Source organism: Poecilia formosa, unplaced genomic scaffold (genome assembly GCF_000485575.1).
Source record: "Poecilia formosa unplaced genomic scaffold, Poecilia_formosa-5.1.2 Scaffold6, whole genome shotgun sequence".
Lineage (NCBI taxonomy): Eukaryota > Metazoa > Chordata > Actinopteri > Cyprinodontiformes > Poeciliidae > Poecilia > Poecilia formosa.
Genome location: NW_006799945.1, coordinates 3,182,191 through 3,192,109, shown reverse-complemented (window position 1 = coordinate 3,192,109; position 9,919 = coordinate 3,182,191). Strand labels below are relative to the sequence as shown.

Here is a 9,919-nt window from a genome sequence, read left to right as displayed (position 1 = left end):
GAGGAGGAAGAGAGGAAGAAAAAAAAGGAGGAAGAGGAGTGTAAAAGAAGGCAAGAAGAACTGGAGAAGCTGGCTAAAGAAAAGCTGAGACAAGAGGAAGAGGAGAGAAGAAAGGTTGAAGAAGAACGGATCCAGAAAGAGAAAATCAGAAGAGAGGAGGAAGAGAGGAAGAAAAAAAAGGAGGAAGAGGAGTGTAAAAGAAGGCAAGAAGAACTGGAGAAGCTGGCTAAAGAAATGCTAAGAAGAGAGGAAGAGGAGAGAAGAAAGGTTGAAGAAGAACGGATCCAGAAAGAGAAAATAAGAAGAGAGGAAGAGGAGAAGGCTGAGAAACAAAGGTTGGAAGACGAAATGAGAGAAGCAAAGAGAAAAGAAGAGAGAATGAAAGAAGAGCAAACAAAAATGCAAGAGGAGGAGGAAAAAAGAAAAAGAGCAGAAGAGAGAATAAAAGCAGAGAAACAAAGAGAAGAGGAACTGGAGAAAATGAGGCTTGAAGAGGAGAGAATCAGGAGGGAGGAGAGGAATAACAAGGAAAGAAGGGAGGAGGAAATGAGGAAGCAGGAGAAGTTGGCAAAAGAAAAGAAGGAAAACAAAATAAAAGAAGAAGAGAAAGGTGTTGGAACAAAACTCAAACTGAGAGTTCCTGTAGAAATCACTTCCACTAATCCTTTTGATGAAAACTTCACTCCACCTGAGGAAACTCCCAAATCGTCTAAAGCAAAACCTGATGATCAAAGGTTGGTGGATCAATATTCAACTTTCACTGATGATTCAGCAAAATCAGGTCAAATGACAAATCTTTTCTCACCTTAAATCTTTAAAAATATGTCCCTCACCTCATCCATTGTATGTGGATGTTTCCCTTTTACTTATTCCTTTAAGAATAATCAATTCTGCATATGGCATCAATATGAAGGATGCGATTTAGCAGTATTCTGTTTAAATTTGCAGAGTGAACCATTTCTAGGAAAGGCTCAGCAGTTTATCATTTTCTACTTTAATAATCCTCAGAGGGAAAATATTTCATGGGATCCTCCGCGAAGGAAACAAAACAATGGTTCTAATTTTTTTTGCTCTTGTCCTGTTAAGCATCTGTAAATGATGACTTCGCTTGCAGCAAGATGAAGTTTGGGTAACATCCACAGCTACAAAAATAACCTGCTGTGTGGATGACAAATGAAAACTTGCAGCTTGTATTCACTGGTCCGCTTTAGGCCTTTCTCCACCGTAATATCTGCCAACTGAGCCACAGCAGTCAATCGTATTTTTACTCTCACTTCTTTTCCTGGAGAGATGTTGAATTCAGGAACATGTTCCTGCATCCACACGTCAGAGAAGCGCTCCACCTTCACCTCCATCTTGACTTTGTCAGCATGTCTTGCTCATAAATTTTGCTCGCAAGGATTCCACATACAAAATTGAAACTGTATCAGTCTACATGTAACCTTTCCGCTCCTGGCGGACGTCTGGGATATATTTTCTTCGAGCTATCAGCAACTTTTGAGTCCTTGTTCTTGAAAGTCTTGAGAACAACAAACAAAAATGCAGGATGACTGGATTTATTGCAGCAAGCGGCGTGTGACAGTAACTGGATTTAAAGTTTCCTGAACCAGAAAAACTAAATAATCTGTAATTCATTCAGTCTGTCAAAATATGTGCATCCCAAGCTGAAGTAAATGGATCAAAGCACAGACCAATTCAATAAATTGGAATATTATTGAAAAGTCAATTTATTTCAGAAAAGTTATCACTGTGAAAAATATACATAGATTTACACTTACATCTGAAAGGGTTTATTTCTGTTGTAGTAATTTTCCACTTAAAGTTAATAAAAATGACGTTTAAAATTAGAATAATATTACGATGCACCACTAAAAACAGAAATGTAAAAGCATGCTTAAATTCAAAAGAGAATTCTGTCTCCAGCGGTCGGTGAGGCGGGACGCTGTGACCAATTAGTCCAATATGTTGTTTTATGGATGTTGGGCAACAACATGCAAACTCCACACACAGCGGCTCACACTAGTTGCTATCACTGGACTCCTAAATTTAATTCAGCGAAGGGAAAATCATCGCTTTTTATTTGTGTTTCGTTTTTGAGCGACATCAATGCCGACACAAAATAATTTGCCAGTTTGGCAACTAGGATTCCTGCTCAGTCGTGAAATTTATAGAGCTTGATTTCACCTTTTTCCGGATGTGGGAACTCATAGAAAGCAGAATAAGAGGATTTCTAGACTATAGTTCTCTCTCATTGTCTGAAATGTGTCCTCCTTTCCCTGTCTGTGTCCGTCTTCTTTTCTGTCTTGTGTTCTTCTAACACTACATCCAGATGTCCTTACACGCTTCTCATTCACCTCCTCCTTTTTGCAGCCCTCTTGCTTTTGCAGATTACATATTTGCTGTAACTTTACAGTGAAGTTTTGATTAAGATTGTAACGTAAACACTAAGGATTGGACTCAATTTAAGGGGAAAACTTGTGTAGGATCATGGGACAGCAGGAAGAGAGGCCAGCTTACTTGAAAGGGTTAAAGGAGATATTTAAAAAACATTTCAGGAATTTGCATCAACCAATGTAAATTTGAAAGATTGATTTTAAAGGACAGTAGGATTAAATATTTGGAAACGGTGAACAAAACTTAAAATCGATTGATAAAAGTAGTTTTAAATGTATTGGAGTAAGTATTAATTATTTAAATGTTTACATTGTGGTTGATGGATTAAGACGTAGCTGACATTAGCCTGCCTTAGCATCAGCAGAACAATAAAAGAGGCAGTGAATACTTGATGACAATGTTCATCTGAACGTTTCCCATGTCCTGTTTCTCAGTCTGTTGGAGCTCTGTGACCGATCGTCTCAACACTTCTCTTCTAAATGCAACAGCCGGCTGATGCCTGCATAAAAATTGCATGGCTTTGAGCTCATGTGTTGGTTTGAAGGAGAGAGCAGCCTGGGCTGAAGGACAAAGAGCATTTCACAGTGTTGCCTCATTGTATCAAGTATTGTGTGAAGAAGCTGTTTACAGTTCACTGCTGGAGTATTTGTCCTTCTTGAGAGTTTTAACATTTCATCACGTTGCAGTGACAAATATCTGTGCCTATTTGGGATATTGTGAAATATGCATTTTATTTTTTGTTGGTTTAAGGGAAGTGGAAGGAAATTTTTAAAAAGCTCAAGACCTCCAAAGTTTAGTTGGCATTTGCATTGACACCTATCCAAGCCAATATTTAACTACAATTTAATCTGATTGCTTTGTCAATCAACAGATTAATCTTTTTTTTTTTTTTTTAGCAGCTGAAACTCTTATTGGATGGAAAGCATCTGTAAACGTTAGTTTTCAAATCTCACATTCTAAATGGGATTTAGGTCTTAACTTTGACTAGGCCATTCCAACACATGAAAACACTTCAATCTAAACTCTTACTTTAGCTCTAGATATATTTCTAGGGTGGGTGAGTCTGTGTCTTTTCTGGCTGCTATGCTAAGATTTTCTTCCAGGATTGCCCTGTGCTTTTCTTTCAATCATCCTCTCATCAACTCTGAACATCTTCTCTGTCTGTGCTAAACAAAATCATTCCCTTTTTGATTCACTACAGGAAAGATGTAATGGTTTCATAGCGTAATTTTCCGATGCTTGCCATATTTACTACGTTGGAAACTTTCAATAGGACTTCTTATGACAGTCTTTGAGCGATGTTGTTCTTCTTGCTACTCTTCCATAAAAGCCAGATCATTATTTTCCTTCCATTTGATCTCCATCGCTACTTTGTGTTTGCTTATCACATGAAATATTGATAATCGACGTTGGACTGTGCGTGAGATGGTCAAGGGATCTAAATGTTTTTGAGAGTCTATTTAGCGGAAAGAAGAATCAAATAGAAATGGCCTTTATTACCCTAAAGAGTGGAAATTTAGGGGTAGCAGCAATATTAGATATACAAGTTCACATTTAGAGTTCCAGAAGTGTTAAAAAAATATATAAAAACAAGATAAACAAAATTAATAGCCACAATAAAATACCATACAGTGGTCAGACTAGAAATATCATGAAACATTTCTTTCTTGTACACCGTTTGTGGTTTAATCCAAAGATGTGCAGCTGAATTGGATGACTAATTTAAATAATGTCCATGTGTATTAAACTCTAAAAAAACACAGACTGTTTGCAGTCTGTTAAAGATGACACTGAATAAGATTGGAAACATTTGTGTTCGAATGCGTTTTCTTGACTCAGTATTTTTGCTTCACTGTGAAAAGTCTGATTAATTGACAGCCGACTTTTGCCCACACCTTGTGTGTCTGTCATTTTCAGATGTCAGTCCTCAGCGGAAAGCGGGGCAGCTTCCACCAGCGAAAAGGACCCAACTAACATTCAGCGGGAAAAAAGAGCGGCTCCTAAGCCTCCGGGAAGGAATCAGCAGGAGAGACAGAAACAGAAGGAGGAGGAGACGGCGACACAACATCTCCCACAAATTAACAAGCAGAGTAAAGACAAAGATGTCAAAACTGTCAGCGTTGCTCCCCAGCGCTCGGTGCAGATGATCGCTCCTCTAAACAGATCTTCCAAAGATTTGAGAAACACCCAGAGCACGACGGAGCACGATTCTGCCAAAGAAGCGACAGGCAAACACAATAAACGTCCTGCTCCATCCATACCGTGCGCTGCAGAAGATGAGCTTCACAGAGCTGCGGGGGAGATTAAAGACGGCGCCGTTTGTGGTTTAAACCCGTTTGAGGACGATGAGGAGGAGGAAAATGAGCTCACGGTTCGTAAGGATGCAACAACCTTTGTTAAAACTGATCCAGTAGTTTGGCCTCAAGCTGCTGACAAAGATTCTGCTAAAGTCAAATCCTCAAAAGTAGCTCGAGCTCCCCTACCTCCTGATCCAAATGACACTCCTTCAAGCTCCACCGTCAGTCGAAACCATGACGAAACTGATGTTTTAGATGACAGTGGAGCGACTGCTCCAAACAAGGCATGCAACACACAACAAGAGGTCAAAAGTCACGTACAGGTCCAAGAGAGTCCAAACAAAGAGTCCAAGAAGGTTGTGACCACGGCTGGTGCAAGAGAGGAGGGGCCTCCGGTAATTTCACGCAGGTAAGACGTTTTAGTCCTCAGCATTAGTTTGTCCAATTTAATCTTTGGTATGTCTGCAGTACCATGCAGAATATCATTGTTCACACTTTGTCACATTGGAACCATCATTGGGATTTTATGTGATAGACGAACACTAAGAATTGCAGCATTTTGAAGTAGAGCCTCTGAGAAAGTAACATTAGCAAACAAACTGCATCATAAAAACAACAAGGATTACAGCAGACAGGACAGGGTTAGAGATAAAGCTGTGGAGAGGTTTAAAGCATGATCGGGATGTTAAACAGTATTGTAAGCTTTGCGCATCTCAGGGATCATTGATCACTTAATCATTAAAAAATGAAGAGTGTATGAAAATCTGTGGGAGGCAACAGAAAGACTTGAGTGAGGCGGTGTTTTACCTTCCAGCAGAACCATGACCTCTCCATATGTTGGAACGGTGCAATGTCCAGATCTTTAATTAAGAATATGCTTGAAAGATTTAGGAATCATTTAGATGCGACGCAATCTGAGGGAGTTTGAGCGTTCCTACAAATAACATGCAAAAAAAGGGTTTGTTACTTTTTTTTTTTATCAAACAGCTAGCTTTCATTGAGATTTGTGATTTTTTTTTTCTTTTTAAAGAAGTTGTACATTCAAATTCCCTTGCTTTTACTACATTTTGCTTCATCTTGCCATTCTCTTTACATGTTTCATTCTCAACCCTTTTGTCATTGCAGACTTCAGCCTGTAAAACCCCTTAATCCTCTGGAGCAGCAGTCTGACTCAGTTGGTAAAGTTGGAAATGATAACAATGCCACAGGATTAGACTGTAATGGAGTTCAGCACAAAACAAATGTAGGTATTCTATTTTTATTTTTCAATTTTAGCTAAATGTTTAATGCAAAGCTAGAGATTGCTGTGATGTTTCCTTTGGTTTTCATGATCAAAGATTATTGTTGTCTCTTTACTTCACGTCCCTCCCACAGGTTGGCACAGGGAGATCAGGTCCGTACTCCCAGCTGACTCGAGAGGAACTGATCGCTCTGTTGTTGAAACAGGAGAGCCAGCTCTCTGAGAGAGATAAAAAGATATCAGAGCTGGAGCAGTACATTGACAACTTACTGGTGCGAGTCATTGAAGAGAGTCCAAGTATCCTCATGTCCATGAGCTCTTTAAAGAAGCCTGCCTAAGTGGATTTATAGCTGACACTCTGAATCAGATCAGATCCCTGAGGTCTGACTTTATTCATTTCACGACTACATGAGAAACCTGGCTTCCCACGATGTGTTCATCACTGAATACTGGCTCTTTTGTAGTAGGATAAACCTTAAGGTCAATATATCAAGAGAAATCAAAGAGAAGAGATGAAATATTACTGTGATGACTGTAGCAGTTTCAATTAAATCTTTTTTATACAAGAAAATTCTGTCTTTCAGTCAAGTGTAAAAGGGCATTCATATATGTTCATTGCTTAAAGTTCAAGCTTAAAAAACTTGCTATACTGCCTGGTTAAATGAAAACATTTTTTCCCCTGCCTGGTCCAAAAGAGCCTTATGTGCTGTAATTATATTTTCTTCTCTTTTTTTTCTTTGCATTCTGCAAACCAAGAGCACTTTATCTTTGAATGTTAAACACTGAAAAATATACACCGTCTTTGGAACTGGGTGAGCTGTTTTTGTATATTTGCAAAATAAAATTAAAAATGTATAAATCTATTTCTTGTTTCATTCATTCAGTAGTATGTTAGTGTTATGAAATGGCATGAATACGGAAAACAACACAGAATATACCAATATGTACCGGACTTGAACAACTCATTTACATTACATGTACAGTGGTTATATTGCATTTAATAAATCATGTTCAATCATCTTCTGGCTGCATGTCACAAATTAGTGAACATTTGTGAAATGGTTTTAAATACAATTTGTCCCCTTTTTTGCAAAAAGAAAAAAAAAATAGTTGGGAAACCTCCGTGATTAAACACAGGTTTAAAGTCTAAAAGAAGCTTGTACTTTTTTATTAAAAAAATAATCTTGGTTTGATAGTTTAGCTAAAGAAGAAAAACAAATGTGCCCTTAGAAGTATTTTATTACAGTAATCCGCAGAACATCAATGGAAAATAGAAATTGGCATACGTAAAATTGAATATTAACATAAGGTTGTCTATGTATTTTCTAAATCACCTCTTAATGTGGCGACAATGCTAATTACAATTAATTTGGAGCGCAGCTCGTATTTATGTAATGAATTCAGAATGCTAACTTTTTACCTCAGTCTTATATTTTTAATATTCTACAGCTTAGGTCTTTTGTTATTGCAGCGTTTCTTGCTACCACATTTCATTGTTTATTATTGCAGAGGGAAAACTAAGGTTGCATAATATGCTTACTGAAGCACAATCGGATTATCCTTGAACGCCCCTTCAAGTGTAATTTCACAAACGGAACTGTTGTTAGTTCGGTTATTTCTACCCGGAGACATCTAAGCTTCCCACCGATTACGTTTGTTGATAGTACACTGCTAGCGCGCTTCCTGTTGTTGTCATAAAGTGTAGTCCAGGTTAAACAAGTGGATGTTTATGATTGGAAAATGTTCGCAGCGGGTTTGAAGTGTCCCGGCTGCGGCTCCTCCAACATAGTGGACGATGATCTCTACTGCCAAGCCCAGCTGGTGTGCGTGGACTGCGGCTCGGTGGTGTCTGAGGGGACCCTGGCCGATGACCCGGTGGGGGGTACAGGTAGGAACAGGACACCAACACCCCCTCGTTCATAGGAAATGTCAATAAACAACCCTAGTTTCATCTATATATATATATATATATATATATATATATATATATATATATATATATATATATATATATATATATTGTGTGTGTGTGTGTGTGTGTGTGCATTTACTCAGATTATAGTCCGCAGATTATCACTAAGAAAGATTAGCCATTGATCAGGTAACTATATTATTAACACAACCACAATATTGGTGACCAAAGTGCTTACTAAATTCAGTATATCAAAAATAAAAAGGAAGAAAGAAAATTAGAAGTGCCACCATGTTTAAATAAAAAGTTAAAATACAGTTTGGCTTAAATAAAAATCTTTCAAGTCCTTTCCCTTAATTTATTGTCTTTAAAAGTCAAGCATTTTTTTTATTTATTTTCTCCATCTCATGAAATTTACTTTAAATTGCTTTTTGTGTGATAATATTTATGTTTGCTGTCATAAACATAATTTCCTGCTTTCTTTCTTCCTGCTATGAAACCAATATTGAATTGCATTTGTTTCTGAAATGTATGTGCCAGATAAAACATTTAACTTACCTTGCCTTGAGAGACACAGATCTGTAAAATGCATTCTATACTCTTCATGACTTGAATGCTTAATCCATGAGAAGTGAAAACAGAAACACACCGTGAAAGATTAACTAAATAGTACCTCAATATACTGTTGGAGCACCTGACTTGCTTTTTATCAAATTTACGTAGAAGGTGTCAGGAGAGGGAATACTCTTCAGGCTTCATGTCTGAGTTGATATATTCAGCTTTCATGCTGCTAAAACGTGAGGGAAATCGGTTCCACATATCAGCCTGGAACAAAGTAAGAAGTTTGTTCCAGCGTTAGAAGTTGATGTTGACTAAAAGAAGCATGATCAAACATGTAAACGGGTGAATTTTCAATGGATTACCAGGTAAAATCCAGGTCATTTGGTTCAATTTATTGTTGACGTGTATTTTTTTTTATTTCTCTACAGATGTCAGCTACAGCAGGACCACAGCAGTGACAAAAAAGCCCTGCCTCAATCTGATAAAAGGTGAGCTCTTCTGTCCCAAAGCAGCTTGTGCTCGTTATGTGTGTACACTTCTTACTGCGTAAAAGCCTTCAGCCACTACAAGATGATTTTCCCCCAAAGGAGCCAGACCTTCTTTTAATCTTTTAAAGTGACCTGTGCAGGACTTTTTTAGACTTTCTGAAGGCTTTTCAAACCTTTTTTTTTCCAGTACAAAGTTGATAGACTGAAGAATGACTCACCTCTGATGTGCTGTCATCTTTTTGCAAGATGTATTTTTTTTTTCCATTTTCTTTTCAACATGAAGTGTTGTTGGGATAGTTTTTAGGCCTGAGGCTTGTTAGTCCTTCTTTTAATCCAGTTTTCTCAGTAAGACCTAAAGAATGATGAAAACCTCGGTGAAAAAAGCAAAAAGCAGGTTTTCTTCTAAAAGTTGCTTTAAAAGCTACTTATTAGATTAGATGAATTTTTTATGTATGTCTGTTAGCTGCAAAAAAACCCAAAAAAACAACTTTTGCTTTTGACACAAGGTGGTTCTAATAAAGCTACCAAAGATACAATTTAAGACAGATTTTCTTTGAACAAGATGACACACTGTGTTATATTCTCAAGAAAAATAAACTACTTGACTAGTTTATGTCTTGCATTTATTTATACCTGTGCTTATTGGGAAAATATGTTATTGTCATCCTTTTTAGACCCTTTTCTTTAATCCCTATACCTCTTAACCTCTCTTACCCCTTAGCTTTAGCTGAAAATACACATCAAATGTGAGAACAGAGGGCAGTAGAAGTCACTCCAACTAGCTATACCTATTATTTTTTGTAAAACCTGCATCCATAGTGTTTTAAATATAAAACAAAATGCAAAAACCTGCATCTAAGCAATCTTTTGCTATCGCTGTACTGCAATTGATTCTGCCATGATTTGCGAATAATTTTTCTTTCTTAAATGAACCACTACCTGAATGTTCACTGGTCAGCAAAACAAAATTAAAAAAAATAAAAATAAATAATAATAATAATAATAAAAACATCCAAAATATTCATTG

At 37.4% G+C, this 9,919-nt stretch overlaps 2 protein-coding genes across 2 annotated transcripts in view; both read left to right on the top strand.

The window, feature by feature from the left end:
* rab11fip1b (RAB11 family interacting protein 1 (class I) b) overlaps nucleotides 1–6,794 on the top strand; it is a 14,489-nt gene extending 7,695 nt beyond the window's left edge. The window contains 4 exon segments of the mRNA XM_007567685.2: nucleotides 4–734; nucleotides 4,312–5,100; nucleotides 5,817–5,934; nucleotides 6,066–6,794. Of these exon segments, the coding sequence (XP_007567747.1) occupies nucleotides 4–734; nucleotides 4,312–5,100; nucleotides 5,817–5,934; nucleotides 6,066–6,269 (1,842 nt within the window). The 3' untranslated portion in view covers nucleotides 6,270–6,794.
* A 742-nt stretch (nucleotides 6,795–7,536) lies between these two features.
* The window catches only part of brf2 (BRF2 general transcription factor IIIB subunit), a 5,328-nt gene continuing 2,945 nt past the window's right edge, over nucleotides 7,537–9,919 (top strand). Inside the window, exons 1-2 of the mRNA XM_007567674.2 lie at nucleotides 7,537–7,819; nucleotides 8,833–8,892. Of these exons, the coding sequence (XP_007567736.1) occupies nucleotides 7,672–7,819; nucleotides 8,833–8,892 (208 nt within the window). The 5' untranslated portion in view covers nucleotides 7,537–7,671. The remainder of the gene's footprint in view (nucleotides 7,820–8,832; nucleotides 8,893–9,919) is intronic.